This window comes from Arachis hypogaea, chromosome 14 (genome assembly GCF_003086295.3).
Source record: "Arachis hypogaea cultivar Tifrunner chromosome 14, arahy.Tifrunner.gnm2.J5K5, whole genome shotgun sequence".
Taxonomy (NCBI): Eukaryota; Viridiplantae; Streptophyta; class Magnoliopsida; order Fabales; family Fabaceae; genus Arachis; species Arachis hypogaea.
This window is the reverse complement of record NC_092049.1, coordinates 16,302,290-16,321,877: the sequence shown is the minus strand read 5'-3', so window position 1 is coordinate 16,321,877 and position 19,588 is coordinate 16,302,290. Positions and strand designations below refer to the sequence as shown.

Below are 19,588 nucleotides of genomic sequence, written 5' to 3'. Positions count from 1 at the left end.
GCCTGATCCAGGAAACTCTCCAAGAGCCCTCTGTAGTGAAAGCAGAGGGCAAACAAGATGTCCTTGAGGTATCCGGGCTAAACCTCAGATGGATGAATCCTTTGGTCGAATACCTAAAATTCGATATCCTCCCCAAGGAGGAAAAAGAGGCTAAGAAAGTCCGGAGGGAAGCACAATATTACACTCTGGTGAAAAATATCCTTTATAAAAGAGGAATATCAACGCCATTGTTGAAGTGCGTACCGACCTCAAGGACCACTGAAGTGCTAGAGGAGGTCCATAATGGGATCTGCGGAAACCATCTCGGAGCCAGGTCGCTGGCCAGGAAAGTAATCCGAGCTGGATTCTACTGGCCGACCTTGCAGAAAGATGCCACAGAGTTTGTGAAAAAATGCCAACCTTGCCAAATGCATGCAAATTTCCACATGGCTCCCCCCGAGGAGCTCATTAGTATAACTTCTCCATGGCCCTTCGCAAAATGGGGAATGGATTTGTTAGGTCCTTTTCCCCAGGCGCCAGGATAAGTCAAATACTTGATCGTGGGAATAGATTACTTCACAAAGTGGATAGAAGTAGAACCATTGGCCACCATCACAGCCCAAAGAAGTCGGAGGTTCCTCTACAAAAATATCATCACAAGGTATGGAATACCTTATTCCATTACTACAGACAACGGAACCCAGTTCACCGACTCTACCTTCAGAAGCCTAGTAGCCAGTATGAAAATCAAACACCAGTTCACCTCGGTGGAACATCCACAAGCCAATGGACAAGCCGAGGCAGCCAACAAAGTCATACTGGCAGGGCTAAAGAAAAGACTACAAGAAGCAAAGGGAGTCTGGACAGAAGAGCTCCCACAAGTGTTATGGGCTTATCGGACGACGCCACAATCTGCCACTGGGGAAACACCCTTCCGACTTGTCTATGGCGTAGAAGCTATGATACCAGTGGAAATTAGTGAGCAAAGCCCAAGGGTGATTCTCCACGATGAAATCGGAAACATACAGGGGCACAAAGAGGAGCTTGAATTGCTCCCCGAAGTCCGAGAGCAAGCCCAGATAAGAGAAGCAGCATTGAAACAAAGGATGACTACCAGGTATAACAAAAAAGTCATTCGAAGGAGTTTCACCCCAAACGACTTGGTCTTGATCAGAAACGACATTGGAGTCAACAAATCGGGGGAAGGAAAGCTCGCTGCCAATTGGAAAGGACCCTACAAAGTTAGCGAGGTCTTAGGAAAAGGTTACTATAAGGTGACCGACCTAAGCGGCACCGAGTTACCTAGATCGTGGCATGCTTGTAACATGAAAATGTACTATAGCTAAAAGCGAACTCTACTCCCTGATGTACTCTTTTCCCAACTTCACGATTTTTTTTTCCCAAAAGTCAAAGGGTTTTTTCTGAAGAAGGGTTTTTAATGAGGCATCATAGTAGAGGCTAAGGGGGAATAGATTATTAAAAACCTTTAGTAGCAGTAAAGTACATTCCCTAATAAATAAAGATCTTTTACAATATCTCTTATAAATTCCTTCTCGTTTATTTTTCTTTCTACGAAACGCGCCGACTTAAGCTCGACAAAGCATGAAAATCCCATGAACCGACCTAGATGGTTGTCAGGATAAAACGACGAGGTACAAGTCGGTGTAAAGAGGTTATAAAAGTTTATGGTAAGAGACTCGGAAACATACCGACTCATAAGTCGGAGTCAAAATCTGAGTAGAAAGGAAAACGCATCGCAAAAATAACCTAAGTTATAGAAACTCAATAAATCACAAAGTTGAGTATAAGGAATAGCAAAAAAGAGATCGAAAAGCCTACTAAAAAGCATAAATAATGTCCTAAGTCCTTAAAGCGAAAGGGCTCAGGAGGACAGACAAGCCAAAGAATAGGTTTTCAAAAAAGGTCGAAGAAATTCTCTAAAGTATCAAGATCAGAAAAGCATGCACACAAAAAGTAACTTAAACCCTTATCCAAAAAGGGTATTTATAAATATTTTATTTACGGCCTCAAAAGGCCAAGAGAAATGTCAACCAAATCACCACAACAAACATAAAAAGAGTTTAAAAAAGAGGGGACCCACAGGCCGGGCCCCCATATAGCTAACAAATTTTTAGAGATTATCACCACCAGAGCCAGGAAGAGTAGTCGGATCACCACCAGAGCCAGGAAGAGTAGTCGGAGCGCCATCAGTACCAGGGAGAGAAGTATCCATAGGAGACGGAGAGGAGGTTCCATGAGGCCTTGAGGAACTCGGAGCATCCTTTGAACGAGGCCTTGAGGAACTCGGAGCATCCTTTGAACGAGGAGGGGACTCGATTATCCTCTGCCCCCCGAGTCTTCAAATCGGAATCGGTGACAGGCTTAGGGGAGGGAGGAGGATAAACTATGGCACCATCAATGACAATCTTGTCAGGATCCAAAGGAGTGAGATCAAGGTCGGGAGCAAGGACTCCGACCTGCTCCTTAAAAATTCTCCAGGCCTCCTCGGCTCCTTCGGCAATAGAGTCCTCCAACTCGGCATAAGCAGTCCGAGAATTCAACAAGTCCTTCCTCATCGCCACGAGGTCCTCGAACAAGCTCGAATAACTCTCCTACGCCTTCTTCCTCAAGCCCTCCTCCATATTGCATTGGGCTTGTAACTTGCTCTCCTTCTCCCGAAGGACGTCCCTCTCCTCCTTCAACTCAGCGACCTCCTTCTTCAACTCCTTCTCATGTTTCTGATATATGAGAAGTCTTTCCTCTAACTCTTCAACCCTCGAAGTTGAACCCAGAGAGCTAAGAGGAGTCTTCTCAAAAATATCAAGAAACTTGGTGCACACCGCCGCCGCCCTGACATTCTCCTGAGCCAGAATAGTGAGGTGGTTCCAGATAGAAACATCATCCATACCTATACGAGTATGGGGATAGATGTATTTCCGGATAAATGCAGGAGCATCCACCTTAGCCTCACCTTCAAAAGAAGAGCTAGACTCTAAAGTCTTGCGCTTCTTCTTCTCTGGCTTAGGAGAAGATCGAGGAGGAGGGGGCGGCTGAGAAGAAGCCGAGGAGGAAATGACGATGGGTTGAGAAGGAGTCCCCAAACTTCGGGAAGAAGGGGGAGGAGGAAGAGGAAGAAGAGAACCAGTTACCCTGGCGCCGCCAGTCCTGGCACGGGACCTCGCCTTGGCCTCTTGGACTCTCTGGTAAGACTCACTGGAATTCTTCTTCGCCATCTCTATAAAAAATAATCAGTAGCCAAAAAGTCAGACAAGTCGGTAAAAACAAATCGCAAGTCGGAAGCAAAGTAAAAAAAACAAAAGCTACCTAGTTGTGTCTAGACAAAGGTCGGCGACCCCTGGAGAAATTTTTTGGTATCCAGATATGGGGCCCTCCCCCACACTTCTAGGAGGAACCCCACAATGGCTGCCTCCACTTCATCCAGATCATCCAAACTGTATTTCTCACAGGGGGAGGCCTCCAACCAGTATAGGGGAAAGCAAGGAGAAGAATTCTCGTTCAGGAAAAAGGGGTGGTGACCCTCTACGGCTTGAACCTTGAAAAAATAGTTTTTGAAGTCATGGAAGGATTCATCAAAAAGGGTGAAGACCCTCCAACCTTGTATAGCCCGGAAAGACACTCACTGTTGCTTATTATTTTGTCCACTGAAGGGCTTGGTCATGTGAAAGAGAAAAAAGAAAATCCTCAAAGAGGTCGGAAAGTCCAAAGCATGGCTGATAAACTGGTAAATTTTCAGAAAACCCCAGGAATTGGGGTGAAGCTGGGTAGGTGCAACACGGCAGTGACGTAAAACAGCAATCTCAAAGTCAGAGAAAGGGAGAAAAACGCCCAGGCGGGTGATCATGCTCTCGTACATATAAAAGAAATGAAGGGTTGCCTCTGAAGCCCTCCCAAAGCAAACCCGGTCTTCTGGACCTGGAGCAAGTAGTTCATACTTTGGCTCATCCTCATCAGAGGTGCAGAGCCGGTGACGAGTGCGAAGGTCAGTAATAAAATCAGTATCAACCAGAGGTTCCTCTCTTAAGACCGTGACATCGACCCACTGAGCAAGAGTTTCTATGGAAGTCATTTTTCTTTTCCTAAAAAGGATTAGCGAAACCTACAAAGGAAAAAGAAAAAAGATCAAGAACAGGGTCTCTAAGGGGATACGGAATCAAACAAAAAGCCTACGAAGTCAACTCCTCTCTCTAAAAAAGTAAAGGCATGCAAACAGAAGCATTTCTTAAAAGAGACGAGGAGAAAAGACTAACCTTTGCCTGGAAATAAGGTAGAGGAAGATGAAAGCCTTCAAACGAAGAATGCCCCACGAACAGAGAAGAAGAAAATTTGAAAAATCGCAAAAATGAAACAACGAAAGAGAGGGAAGGTATTTATAAGCACGTTAGGGGCATAATGGTAAAAACGGAAAGTCGTCATTAATGGGTGCACCGTTACCAAGGTAATTAATACCTACGCAAACTCCTAACAGACGCGACGTTTGATTAGACGTAACTGTGAAAATCAAAAGTCATGAAAGTCACGTCGGTTCCGAACAATCACGTCGGTTCCCTCACAAGTCGGCTACGACCCCGAGTAGAATACTTGAACCCAAGTCTTCAAAGAAATTGGGCTCGAGTAGGGGCACTGTTCATACCCTGGCTCAACGCTAATGTCCAGGTCTAGACGAAATGCCCAATCCAAAGGATTGAGCCGTACCCTACACCGACCTTCATCCTACGAAGTCGGTCCTTACCACGACTTGCTCTAAAGAAGTCGGGAACGACGATTAGCTGGCAGATAAACACTCATTCAAATGGGCAACTGCCCCTAAAATCTCTCAACCCACTTCCAGGAGCCATATCTCAACTTCCCTAAGATAAAGGGATGGTTATCCACCTTAAAAGGTGGAACTACTTCAGCGGTGGTTATTGGTTCACCACTATAAATACACTGGCACTCCTCAGGTATCTCAGGAACCCAATACTCTCTAGACCTGTTTTGCTCCCCTTGCTGATTTTGGCATCGGAGTGTCTTTGCAGGTACTACCCCCCATTTTCTCACACCAAAGTCGGACGGGAGCCTTGGATCATCAATCCACTTGGATACTTCCTCATTCAGACGATTGGGCCAGCCAAACTAATCCAACCTAATAATCTCTGATTACCTAACGTAACAAACTTGTTATTCCAAAATTGGTAGAAAACCAGAAAATCAATCTGGTGAACCGAACCAAATCGAAAAAAACGGAAAAAAAACTCTAATAATATTTCTGAATTTCATAGTCTTTCATCTTCAACCGCTTCTCTCGTCAACTTCACTGTTATTTTGGTCATCGCAGTCCTCGTCATCTCCTCCTATAGCCGTTGTCTTCTCTTACACCCTACGTTTCAGCCATTGTCTTCTTTTGCCTCAATTTTGGTCCCATTGTCTTTCCGTTATGTTGCTTTAAATGTTTAATCATTAATTCTTATTGTTGTTACCTGTAGACTCTGGTTGAATTTAGCTTATTCTTGTTATTTTATTATAATTAAATTATTTTAATTGAACTACAATTAAATTAATTAAATCAAATGAACTTCTAAATCGGTGAAGAAATAGCTAAAAGTGTTTTGATGACCCATGAAATTTTTATAACCTTGGTGTGAACACTTAGATAGGAAATCAACAAGGACGGCAACACATTAAATAGAAAGTATAGTGTTATTATTTATGCCGTTATGATAGAGAGACAAAAAAAAAATCAACTCAAACTTATCTTATGTATTATTTATTAATTATTATAATAATTAATAAATATTAAATAAGATTAATTATTTTTTATTAATTTATTTTGGTTAACAAACATTTTTGTTATTTATGAGTCCTTTGAAAAGACATGCAGAAAATAAAAGCAAGCTAATAATCAGGATTAGCCAAAAGGAAAGTCTCAACAAGCTTAACAAGGCCTTCCACTTTGGCTTGAGAAGCCTTAAGGTCTTGTTCACTCATCTTAGCATCACCCTTTGTGAAGAACTGAACATGAACCTTCCTAAGGGACCCTCCATTGGGTGTTTCCACCAATTGGCTTTCAAATTGGATCTTCTCCAATGTCTCAGCCAACCCTGTTCCCCCAATTATGCTGAAGTTGTACACAAACTTTTCAGCATCAATTTCATCCACTCTGTGAAGAACATACTTGCTTTCCCCACCTGTAACAATATTCATTTATTAATACGAAAAAAAAAGCTATATATGTATGATGATGACGATTGAGGGTACCTTCAAGGATGGTGAGCTTCTTGATGGTTCCAGCACCTCCATCTCCCTGAGTGAACTCAATACTTTGAATGGGTTCAACAATCTTAGGGAAGAGATTGTGAATATCTAAAGACATGGCTTTGAATAGCCTAGCAGGTGGCACAGCAGCAGGGGTAGCATATTCTTGAGTAACAACACCCATTATTAGTTGTTCTTCAAGATAGACTTGTGTGTAGAGATTTTATAAAGGCACTAGCTATGGTGGTTAGGTGGAGAAGTTGAGTGCAGTGAGGTTGGTGAAATAACATGAACATCAGTTTCTGTTTCAAGGGAGAAGCAATAACCATTACTCAATCACGCACTTGTACTTGTCAATGAATATTGATGCCGGATTTCAAATGCTGTTATTATTTTATTAATTTCTTTGAGAACTATGATGCTACTGAAAGGGCCATTTTGGCGTCTCCTATTAAGAGTAATGTCAATATCTAACTTTCACATGATATCAATTATATGAATTATTAAGAATGATTTTAGCCTATTTTGGACCTTGTAATTACTGCTGATTTGGAATGGTGAGTGAAAAAAAAATATTTTTTACCAAAAATAAAATATTTCTATTAAGTTTTAAATACGTTTAAATACATCTTTTAAAAAAAAAATCATTTACTTTTTTTAAAAGTCAACAATATTTTACTTTAAAAAAATAGAAATAAAAGATATTTTTAATATTTGAAAATTATATCCAAATTTAAAATAATTTTTGTTTATTAAATTTTTTTTAAATAAAAAAATATTTTTTTCAAAAGTTAATTCAAATGGCACTTTTTAATTTGAATATGGAAGCACAAATGGTGTTGGACTCGGATATGGGAAATACAGGTGCTTCACAGCTATGTGGTGTCAGTGGAACAGAACTCGGACATGCGAGTTCTCTATCAGTAAACGGAAGGTCCGAATTGCGTTTGATATGCCATTTCATAGACAACAACAAACAACTCGAAGGGTCCGTTTTCTAACTTCCGAAATTTATATTTGCCCAACCACAAGTCGGATCATACGATTTCTTAAGCAAAATTTTAAAATCAAACAACTCGTATGATCCGATTTGTGTACTCTGAGTTTTTTCAATTTTTTAACACAAATCGAACCCATAATTTTAAAAAATACCAAAAATTACCATGTTAAAGTATATCACTCATTTTGCTTCCATATCAAAATTTTTTAGCCTCCAAATGGATCCTTAATCCCACTAGAGTAGGTTCCTAGTTTAACCAATAGATTTTTCGTCTAACCAACTACTAGAGTGTTCAAGTATTGGGTTACTAGTTTAACTAATTAATTTGATCATAATTAATTAAATAAATAAAAAAATTTAAAAAGCATAAAAGGATTAATACTTGTTTTTTAAATATATAAAATATATTTTATTTTAATTTATGTAATAAATGTAAAAAATAAAAAATATATATATATTAGAATTTAATTTATTTTACCATATATAATATAAAATAAATTAGGCTAGGCCGGCTATTTTATTAAATCGGAGGATCTTGGTTAAAACGGCAACCATGTATTGGTGTTCTTTTTCTAGGTTTTTTTTTTTTTTTTTTTTTTTTTTTTTTTTGGTAGGAAAGATTTTATATTTAAAGGGAAAAAAAAGATGCAGCCAACCCTTCAGAAATTTAGGGTTAAACAGAAATTCAGATATATAGATAAGGGGTGAAAAATACTCGCTGATCAACACGGTAACAAGCTCAACATAAAGATGTTGGTTTGGAATGCTTTTCGAAATAGCCCATTTGCTTAAGAATAATTATCCAAAGTAAGTCAGTAACAAATGTGGTTCAATAACTGATATGATGAGTTGTAGCTCAAATAACAGTTATATCGCCTTCCCTCTATTAGAGGTAGTGAGGTATAGAAGTCTGGGATTTGAACCTTTCATGATATAATTTAACCAACCAAAAAAACACACTAAAATATTTTACAGTATTCATGCATCCAAATTGAACCTATGCCTAATTAATGTTCCGTTGAATCAATATTTCAATTATTAGATATTCCCTTTACTTCAGAACTCAGATTAACAAGTATATAAGGGTAAAGCCGTCTCTATCACTCACGAATTCATTTATATACATCAATAATGTATTTCGCACAGGAGCATCCGATTTTGGTTTATGGGGAAAGTATTCGATAGCCTCTTTAAAAAATAAACTAACATGGGTGATGATGGGTCTGAATTCTACTGCATCTACATTCTATGGTGCCATGTACGCCACATAAATTTTATTTCATTTGCATTGAACTAGCATATTACACAAGCAGCATAACAAAGGTTCCTTCCCATTGTTGCATTTTATGAACATAGCTCTAGATACATTACATATTTTCTTTGATCTAGCTACTCCCACTTCTATCATCTTCCACAACAAACTCGAACTCCCACTTCTCCTCTGGTGCTTAATACATATAGCTCCTGCTCCTAGTACAATAGTAATAATAGTAGCATTACGAGCCATAAATTTCAGTTATAAGTTATCGTCAAGAATTGTCGACATGAGCAGCCCTTGAACAAACTCAAACCTCCGCGCTTTCTCTACTTTATCCTCGTCTGACAGCTGTACCTGTTGAGGTTTTCTGTTACCATAAACAACTAATTGTCAAACAAGAGTGGGAGAAAATCTGAACTAGTTTTGATTGGTGAATGACATAATATTGAAGAATTAAAACACGACGACAACGCAGTATGAGAGAATGCCAGCATGATTATATTGTCAATCTGTAATCACAGCTCAAGACTTCAGACACATGAAACCAAGGCATAGCTCTCAAGGTGTTTTTGGTTGGGGACTTGGGGGCTAAAAACGGGTGAAAATTTTTATAGATGAACACCTGTGTAAAAATCCCCATGGAGTTTATCCATGAAAATTTCCACCTGAGTTTTACCCGGCAACCAAACATACCAGTCCAAATGCCATCCATTACGTTTCGCATATACTTTCAAGTCTCCAAAAACAAGAACTCAAGGCAAAATTGATCATAGAACATGGTTAGCATCCAACATGAAACATTTTTAACACACAATTTCTGAAACAAAGAAAAGGTTAAGCATAAAACAATATAAGCACCCCTACCTTTCCAAGGAACTCTTATTTGAGCTTTCTTTTACTAGGGCAGCTTCAATGGAAGGACAAGGTTGTGCACTTTCAGACTCATCGGATAAAACTGGGTTAAAAATGAATGACGACAACAGAGGATCTGGCTCAGAATTGGAGGAAGATATGAAGGAAGAACCTCCAAGAAGGGACTGCAAGGCTCCTTCTCTCAATTCTTTTCTCAATATAGAAAATGTTGAACTAGAGCTTCCTTTCCTGAGCCTCCTTTTTCGCTGCACGTAATTATTAGTTAAGGAAAATCTTTGTAGCCTCCAGTCTGGCATGGTTATCTAAACTAGACCAAGCAATTTAAAAGATTTGCACAAAATGATACTTGGAGGTTGGAACCAGGTAGTTAGGCATGCAAATAGTAGACAAATAGAAAATGTGTTCCAGAACACAAAGTTGTTTTATACACCTACTCATAATTCACATTGATTGAACAGAGGCCTACAAAATCACATGGGAAGAACAGGGTCTTCAAAGACAGTACAAGATATTAGCCTCTAACAACGGTAAAGTCACATATATAAACCACATATGATGACTAGTCACATCTAAACAAGTTTCATGAGAAAACATACATGAGGCAAGTAACTCCCCTGCATCTAAACTAACAACTAAATCGGCAACATGGATCAAATGACGGCAGATCATAGTACCTTACCATAGATCACGGGTTTAATACTACCTAGCTAGTGTGCACACTTATACATCTAAGAATCCTCATCTACGAAAAGCTGAACTATGTCTTTATTGGCTTTTAACTGCCCAAAATTCATCCCACACAACATTCTCAGTGTAAACAAAACTCCATTATAGTTAAGCAGCCGGTCATTTATGTTGAAGGGCGGGCGTAAATAAATTTTTGGCATAAACTTTCATTCTTTTGGACTCCCTCTTTTGACATAACTGAAAAAGAACGAAAACTCGTCCAAAACCAGATTTTTTTGCACAGAGATCATCCATACAAGTCATTTGGAAAAAAACATGCACCGTTCTAGTATATCTAGGGAGAAAATGAAAACAACAAGAAGAAGAACCATAAAGGAAACCAACTAGTGAAAAGGATATTCTTAAAAAATTCCCATGTTGTGTAGTAATATGTCCGACAAGATCCATCCCCACCTTTTTCGCACAGACTGGACACACCTGAGAATATAAGAAACCCGAGGAAACCACAAGTTAGCACATAGAAAAACAAAAGCGAAAAAAGCCATAACACCTCAGCCAATGCAATGCTTTGGCCTTTTTAACCAAAAAAAACATAGAAAAGAAAGAACACCGTCGTAATTTCGTATTATATATAACTCATAATTCACAAAAAACCAAGCACCACAAATTTGGGCGTGTGTGCACCATCAAACAAAATAATTGCAGAAACGTTATTTCAGCACACAAAAACAACTTGCGTAAGAACCAAATACACTCCCCCCTCCCCCCCTCTCAACCCCTCCCTTCTCTCTCTCTTTTCTTTCACTCATCTAGCAGTCACCCTCACTAACCCAAACAGGACCACTCCTCTAGCATCCATATTCCATTATCTACAAGTTGTAACAAGACAGCCAGAATAAATTTAAGAAAATGGATAAAAGTGACTGTTATCAAGACCATACAATACAGGCATATGAGTAAGGTACAAACAAAATGCCTAAGGTCCACCCCCCTTTAGTCCTAGGAATTGCTCGGTAAATTTCAAAGATAGTATGGTAGAGATCACGTTACACTTTCTACTGTGACCGAACAACTTTAGGTGAATTCCTTTTTCCACTCATTACTGCTAGGCTTAAATACCACATTAGTAGAATAATTTTCGTTATGTCATAAACGAGAGACTATCACCTTCATTTTTACACCTTTTTTATTCCAAGTTCAAAAATCAAATTATAAATAAAAGGTGGCGCCATCGTATTCAGACATTAAAGTAGGGACGAAGAAAAGATAAAAAGCTCAAAATTTCGAACATGGAAATGTGACAGAGATTTAAGAGAGAACAAAAAAAAGGGAAGGTACCCCGTTTTTGGCTTCTCGAGGATGGTCCTCGTCAATGTGGCAGCAGAGTCCAACGACGTCGTACTCGTCGGCACAAAAGGGGCAAAGAAACTCCGCCCTGAAATCATCGCCTCCTCCTCCGCCACCACCACCTCCGCCATCGGAATCCTCGTGAACACCGCCAACATACAGATCTACAAGCGAAACCACAAACAAACACACGAATTATCAAATTAATGACACATAATTATTAAATTAAGAAATAAGAAATGGATGAAAAGAGGAAGGAAATGGGAAGTTCACCAGATCGAGAATAGTAACGGCGTGAAGCGGTGGAGAGACGAGCGGAAATCCAGGAATCGGAGTCCATTGAAGCGGAGAGGGGCAAAAGAGTAAAAAGGGCGCGTCAACGACGAAACCCTAAGATGGGGATGCAGCAACCCAAACAACCAAACGAAGAAAGAAAGAGAGACAGAGAGAGAGAGTCTCTACCGACCTTCCGGCACACGAGAGAGAGAGAGTGTGTGTTGTTGCGTTGGCTTTTCTTTTCTCTGTTCCTTCTCTCTTTCTTTTTTCTGTCTTTTTTTTTTAATGTGGGGAGGTGAACCGCCACGTGTCCTGCTGCGTCAAACTTAACTACTTTCTTTGCCATTCTGGAACGCGCCAAGTCGAGAGCACTTCCTTCCTTATATTCCTTATTGCTATTTTTAAACAAAATTTTTGTGAAGCTCTCGTAGCTCAGTTGGTTAGAGCACCCGTTTAGTAAGCGGGAGGTCTTGAGTTCGACTCTCAACAAGAGCAAATTTTAATAACTATGAATAATTATTTTATGGATCTCTTATTAAATGGGCCGGGCCAGGTCCAGAACAAAAAAAAACAAGGGTTGCGTGTTATTTACTTGAGGACCCAAAATTCAAATTAGTGTACTTATGTACCCATCATCGATTTGAATTTAGACAAAATTTCAAGGCTCTTAATTCCCGGTACAGTGTCCTTTAATCGCTTCCCTCACTTTTCTTTCCTGGCTTTAATTGTTGTAGCAATAATGTGTCTAAGATGCTATGATGATGATGAGTCCTACGTAGTAGATATATAGGACAATGAGTAGATACAACACAGGCAATTATACATTACAAGTTGAGGAGCGCTTTGTATTGTATGGGAGAGTTGAGTTTTGGATCACTATAGTCCAAATGATATGGTGGATTAAAAGGGTGTTCTTGTATGGTGCATCATATATATTTATTTTCTACTTTGCATAATAATAATAATAATAATAATAATAATAATAATAATAATAATAATAATCATCATCATTTGTATGCACCTATGCAGGGTAGAGAAAATTGATATTTTATGTGAAATTAAAAAAAGTAAATTAAATACATAAAACATAAAATCTTAAAAAGATTTAAATTGTAAAATCGCCAGATTTAGTAAAAATTTTGTAAAATTAATTGATTCATTTAAAATTATAATATCAAAAAATTTTAAGAGTTAAATCTGTTGTGATAAGAACAAATGTGTGGATGTCCATTTATGATTTGGGTGGTTAATTGAAGGAATCATCTTTTCAAAGATGAATTGATATTAATTGAGAGTTGAAAATGAAGTCTCCTTATGTATATAAATAGGAGGTTAAGCCTCCGTGAATACTACAATCAATAACAAATAATATTCTCTCTTTATACACAGCAATAATACTTTTTCTATACATTACTAATATTTCTTCTTCTCTTTTACGATACTACATATATTTAAATATATGAATTATTTTTATTATATTGAGTAATTATATTGGTAGATATAATATTAATACGATCTATTTATGTTTCTTTATTTTATATCTATTTCCTCTTCCTTATTTATTTATTCTACAACACGTTATCAGCACGAGACTCTAATCAAATTTTAGGAAGATTCCAGGTAACAAATTTTCATTATGTCGAAGCTCTTTCATCTTGAATTTAACGCTCTTGATATATCTGGAAGTAATTATTTATCATAGATACTAGATGTTAAAATCCATCTTGATTCAATGGATCTTGGAGATACCATTAAAGCTGAAAATAATGCATCCCAAAAGGATAAAGCTAAAGCTATGATTTTTCTTCGTTGTCATCTTAACGTATGATTGAAAAATGAATATCTCACATTAAAAAATCCTGCAGATCTGTGGAAAGACCTTGAAGAAAGGTACAATCATGTGATACTTCCTCAAACCCGATATGTTAGAGAAAACTTTCTCAATTTTTCATGTCTCGAATGTGCTCCCGCAGAAGTAGTATCGAGAAAAAGAATTTAAAAAATATTCTGAACTAATTTCTTGCCTTTTTGTTACTGAGCGCAACAATGAGTTACTCTTAAGAAATCATGAAGCGCGCTCAGCTGGCGCCGCCCCATTTCCTGAAGTAAATGCGGCAAATCATTACCCCAGAAGAGGTAAATGGCAAGGTTTTAGTAACAAGAAAAATTATGGAAGGAAGAAGAATTATATTCACAAGAAAGGATCTCACTGGAAGTGGGATAAAGAAAGAAATATTGGGTAAAATAAATCAATTGAGGATAAATATTTCTGTTGTGGTGGAAAGGGCCATTGGTCACGTACCTGTCGTACTCTAAGGCACCTAGTTGATCTTTATCAAGCATCTTTGAAAAAGGATGACAAAGGGAAGGAAACAAATTTTGTTTCAAACGATGAAAATTCTACCACTCATTATGATGTATCTAATTTCTTTGAGGATCCTGAAGAAAATATTGGCTATTTGATCAATGATGGAATAGTTTAATATGTGTGTTTGTTAAGTATTCATGTGAATCATTCTACTGTGCATGTACTTTTTCTCATTTTATTATTATTATTATTATTTGTCTTTGAAGAGAATGGCAAGGACATATAGTGAAGATATTTGCCTTGCGGATAGTGCGAGTTTGCACACAATTCTCAAAAGTGATATATATTTTACCCATCTTGTGCCAAAAGAATAATATGTTAATACTATTATTGGCTCAGGAAATGTGATAGAAGGCCCCGGAACAGCTATAATTTTATTTTATGGAGGAACAAAATTCATAATAAATAATGCACTATTATCTACCAAGTCTCTGAGGAACTTGTTGAGTTTCAAAGATATTCGTCGAAATGGATATCATATTGAGACTATGAATGAGGGAAGTCATGAGTACTTACTTATGTATCACAACTCATGAATCAAATAAAAATGTTATATTAGAAAAGTTGCCCTCACTTTCATCTGGGTTATATTATACCAAGATTAGTGCAATTGAATCACATGCCACTGTAAACCAGAAGTTTACTAGCCCAAATGAATTCATAACTTGGCACGACTGATTGAGTCATCCAGGAACAACCATGATGCAGAGAATTATTGAAAACTCCCATGGACATTTACTAAAGAACCAGAAGATTTTTAAATCTTGTGAATTTTATTGTGCTGCATATTCTTAGGGAAAGTTAATTTTAAGGCCATCATCAGTAAAGATTGTATTTGAGTCTCCTGAATTCCTAGAAAGGATTCAAGGCGATATATGTGGACCTATTTATCCACCATGTGGATCTTTTAGATATTTTATGGTCATAATAGACGCATCTTCGAGATGGTCACATGTGTGCTTATTGTCTTCTCGCAACCTGACGTTTGCGAGATTATTGGCTCAAATTATTCGATTAAAAGTACAATTTTCAGAAAATCCAATCAAAGCAATTCGTCTTGATAATGCTGGTGAATTTACTTCCCAAGCTTTTGATGCTTATTGTATGGCTAATGGAATAAGTGTTGAACATTCAGTAGCTTATGTTCACACACAAAATGGGTTAGCAGAATCACTTATTAAACGCCTCCAATTAATTGCTAGACCCTTACTTATGAGAATAAATCTCCCAACCTCGGTTTGGGGGCATGCTATTTTACATGCCGCAGCACTTATTCGTTTGAGGCCAACGAGTTACCATCAGTTCTCTCCTATGCAATTAGCCTTTGGCCAGCAGCCAAATATTTTTCATTTAAGAATATTTGGGTATGCAATATATGTTCCCATTGCACCATCTTCTCGCACCAAAATGGGACCCCAAAGAAAATTGGGGATATATGTTGGATATGATTCTCCCTCTATAGTGAGGTATCTTGAGATACAAACTGGAGATGTATTTAAAGCCCGGTTTGCGAATTGTCATTTTGATGAATCAAAGTTTCCAACATTAGGGAGAGAGAATAAGCTTCCTGAAAAAGGAACTTAATTGGAATCATCATCATTGATGCATTTAGATCCTCGATCAGGGCAATGTGAACTAGAAGTTCAAAAAATTATACATTTGCAAAGAATAGCAAATGAATTGCCTGATGTATTTTTCGATACAAAGAGGATAACCAAATCTTATATACCAGCGAAAAATGCCCCAATTCGAATTGATGTCCAAATAGGACAAGTAGCCACTGAAGCAAATTCACGCCAGAAGCGTGGCAGGCCTGTCGGTTCCAAAGACAAAAATCCTCGAAAGAGAAAAGAGGTAAATACTATTCCTGTTGAAAAAGACATAGTAAAGACACCTGCAGTTGTCCAAAATTTTGATATAGTTTTAACGCCAGAAGATGTTCAGGTACTTGAAAATTGTGAAAATGACGAGATCTCGATAAATTATGTCTTTATAGGAGAGAAAATGGGACCGAAATAAGACAATTATCAATGAAATATTTGCATATAATGTGGCATTAAATATCATGCATGAAAGTAAGGATCTTGAGCCAAGATCAGTCGAAGAATATCGACAAAGAAATGATTGGCCAAAATGGGAAGAAGCCATGAAGGCTGAGTTAGACTCACTTGCAAAACATGAAGTCTTTGGACCTGTAGTCCGTACACCAGAAGATGTAAAACCTGGTGGATACCGATGGGTATTTGTGAGAAAACGGAATGAAAAAAATGAAGTTGTGCGCTATAAAGCCCGACTTGTGGCACATGATTTTTCACAAAGGCCCGGTATAGATTATGAAAAAACATATTCCCCTGTAGTGGATGCGATAACATTGCGTTATTTGGTCAATTTATCTGCATATCATAAACTGCATATGCATTTAATGGATATGGTAACAGCCTACTTATACGGCTCATTAGATCAGGATATCTATATGAAAGTCCCTGAAGGACTAAAGATATCTAAACCATCCAATGAATATTCGCAGGGATTATACTCAGTTAAATTGCAAAGATTTTTATATGGTCTAAAGCAATCTCGACGAATGTGGTATTATCGTCTTACTGAGTATCTAACCAAAAAATGGATTTAAGAATGATGATATCTGCCCATGTGTACGTTGACAATTTAAATATTATTGGAACTCTTGAAGAGATTCCAATAGCTATAAAAGCTCTAAAAAAAGAGTTTGAGATGAAAGATCTTGGAAAAACTAAATTCTGTCTTGGCCTGCAGATCGAGCACACAACAAATGGGATCTTCATTCATCAAACAACATACACAGAAAAGATCTTGAAGAGATTTTATATGGATAGGTCACATCCATTAAGTACCCCAATGATCGTAAGGTCTTTGGATGTGGAAAAGGATCAATTCCGTCCTAAAGAAGAAAATGAAGATATCCTTGGTCCTGAAGTATCATATCTTAGTGCCATTTGAGCGTTAATGTATCTTGCTAATAACATACGACTCGATATATCATTCGCTGTGAATTTATTAGCAAGGTATAGTTCCTCTCCAACCAGAAGACATTGGAGTGGAATCAAACAAATCTTTCGATATCTTCATGGAACGGTTGATATGGGATTGTTTTATCCATATGAATCCAAGTCACAATTAGTTGGCTATGCAGATACTGGATACTTGTCTGATCCACATAAAGGGAGATTTCAAACAGGATACCTATTCACATATGTTGGTACAACTATATCATGGAGGTCCACGAAACAGACGATTGCTGCAACATCCTCTAATCATGCCGAAATACTAGCGATTCATGAAGCAAGTCGCGAATGTTTTTTGCTCAGGAGTTTGATCCAATATATTCTGTCATCATGTGGACTGATTGATCATAAGATAGCTCCAACTGTCCTGTTTGAAGATAATACAGCATGCATTGCTCAACTTGAGGGCGGATATATCAAAGGCGATAGAACAAAACATATTTCTCCTAAATTCTTCTTCACTCATGATCTTCAAAATCAAAGGACAATTGATATCCAACAGATCCGCTCAAGTGACAATCTCACAGATTTATTTACAAAGTCACTCCCAAAATCTTCTTTTGAAAGATTGGTACATGAGATTGGGATGCGCCGATTTCGAGACATTAAATGATGTCGACAAGAGGGGGAGACTGTACTCTTTTTTCCTTGGTCAGGTTTTTTTCCATTGGGTTTTTCTTGACAAGGTTTTTAATGAGGCAGTCCCCCATCACAAAGGATATTGTACTATTTTTCTTTCACTAAGGTTTTTTTTTTCCACTGGGTTTTTCTTTAGTAAGGTTTTAACGAGGCATAATCCTAAATGGTCATCCAAGAGGGAGAATTGTGATAAGAACAAATGTGTGGATGCCCATTTATGACTTGAGCGGTTAATTGAAGGAATCATCTTTCCAAAGATGAATTGATATTAATTGAGAGTTGAAAATGAAGTCCCCTTATGTGTATAAATAGGAGGTTAAGCCTCCGTGAACACTACAATCAATAACAAATACTATTCTCTCTCTTTATACACAGCAATAATACTCTTTCTATACATTACTAATCAAGGTTGTCAAACTCGCGAGTCTTTGTAAACTCGTGGAGCTGACCTAGACTCGACTCGTACGAGTTTACCTGTTATACATTTTTATAAAATAAATAAATAAATATATATATATATATATATATATATATATATATATATATATATATATATATATATATACTCAGATATAGACATTCAAACTTAACAATTTCAACATCAAAACATATAATAAATTAACATAATACTACAATTACAAGTTACAACAAGTACTCTAGATCACACATTTAAATCCTTCACAAGTATGTATCTAGTTCAACATAAAACACACAATCACACAATCAAAGCTTCATAAGACACAACCAAAACACAAAAGAAAACAAAAAAGCAACAATTAAATGTTCTAATAAAGTCTAAAACTCAAATCCTCCAATATCTTCATCTTCCATGGCATCAACATCATCATCTTCAACATCTTCATCAGAAACATCATTTCTTTTAGGCTCAGGTTCAACACGGCCAACAAAATCATCATCATCATTCACATGTTCATCTTCTTCCTCTATTAAATTTTATTGTGGATCCCCAATAAACTCATTCTCACCTCCGTCACCCATGTTGAATTCATTACTATTCATAATTGGAATAGCAAATTCATTACTATTTGGATCATCATTAGTATTGTCATTCGTTGGCAAGTGAGAATGCTCAACACTTTCAGCAATATTTTCATTAACATCTTCAGTTATCCACTCATCATCAGAATGCACTGCATCAAATTCAAGTTCAGGAGTTTTTCTAATTTGCTTTCCCTTTAACTTCAAATTATACATCACATACACTAAATCATTCATTTTCGTTTGATGCAACCGATTTCTTCTCTTTATATGAACCTACAAACATATAGTGCCAATAGTTAAGCAATACACAAAAATTAAAATTAAAATAAATAATAAATAGTTCAAAGGATTAAGGAATCACCATTTCAAATGCACTCCAATTACGCTCACAACCAGATGAACTACAAGTTAAGCTTAGAACTCAGATAGCAAACTTCTTTAGTTCTGGACAACTATCTCCATAGAAGTCCCACCACTCAGCAGGTAGCATGGTCTTCCTACTACTCTTTGCAGTTTCATTACCAAAGAGGCCTCTAGCATAATGAAAGTCAGGAAGCTGTAGACCAACCTTTTTCCTTTCTTCCTGGTTAGGAACCAGTTTTTTCAAACAACTATATAGACCAATCTTAATGTCAGCATCATCAACCATGAAATTAGGTTCATAGTGATAATGAGGATTAAGATAATCCGCAGCTGCATGCAATGGTCTATGCAGTTGGCTTTCCCACCTTTCATCAATAATTTCCCATACAGGTTCATAACTAAAAATAACAATGCAAATGAATAAAAATAAAACAACTAAATAAATAACTAAATATAATAAGAAAATATGGTAACATGATACATTGATAATCAAATATTAA

The 19,588-nt window shown here is 37.3% G+C and overlaps 2 protein-coding genes and 1 non-coding gene across 3 annotated transcripts; 1 reads left to right on the top strand and 2 right to left on the bottom strand.

The window, feature by feature from the left end:
• Window positions 1–5,716: 5,716 nt before the first annotated feature.
• LOC112741687 (pathogenesis-related protein 10) lies at window positions 5,717–6,709 on the bottom strand. Its single transcript, XM_025790757.2, has 2 exons — window positions 6,235–6,709; window positions 5,717–6,164 (listed from the first exon to the last, which is right to left on the bottom strand). Exons 1-2 carry the CDS (start codon window positions 6,413–6,415, stop codon window positions 5,872–5,874), a joined length of 474 nt encoding a protein of 157 aa, XP_025646542.1. The 5' UTR covers window positions 6,416–6,709; the 3' UTR covers window positions 5,717–5,871.
• A 1,781-nt stretch (window positions 6,710–8,490) lies between these two features.
• On the bottom strand, window positions 8,491–12,097 carry LOC112741685 (protein DEHYDRATION-INDUCED 19 homolog 7). The gene is made up of 5 exons (XM_025790756.3): window positions 11,670–12,097; window positions 11,388–11,560; window positions 10,449–10,526; window positions 9,354–9,613; window positions 8,491–8,856 (listed from the first exon to the last, which is right to left on the bottom strand). The coding sequence occupies exons 1-5, from the start codon at window positions 11,734–11,736 to the stop codon at window positions 8,748–8,750; spliced, it is 687 nt and encodes a 228-aa protein (XP_025646541.1). The 5' UTR covers window positions 11,737–12,097; the 3' UTR covers window positions 8,491–8,747.
• TRNAT-AGU (transfer RNA threonine (anticodon AGU)) lies at window positions 12,094–12,167 on the top strand. Its single transcript has one exon. It is a non-coding gene; the product is annotated as a tRNA-Thr (tRNA).
• The last annotated feature ends 7,421 nt before the right edge of the window (window positions 12,168–19,588 follow it).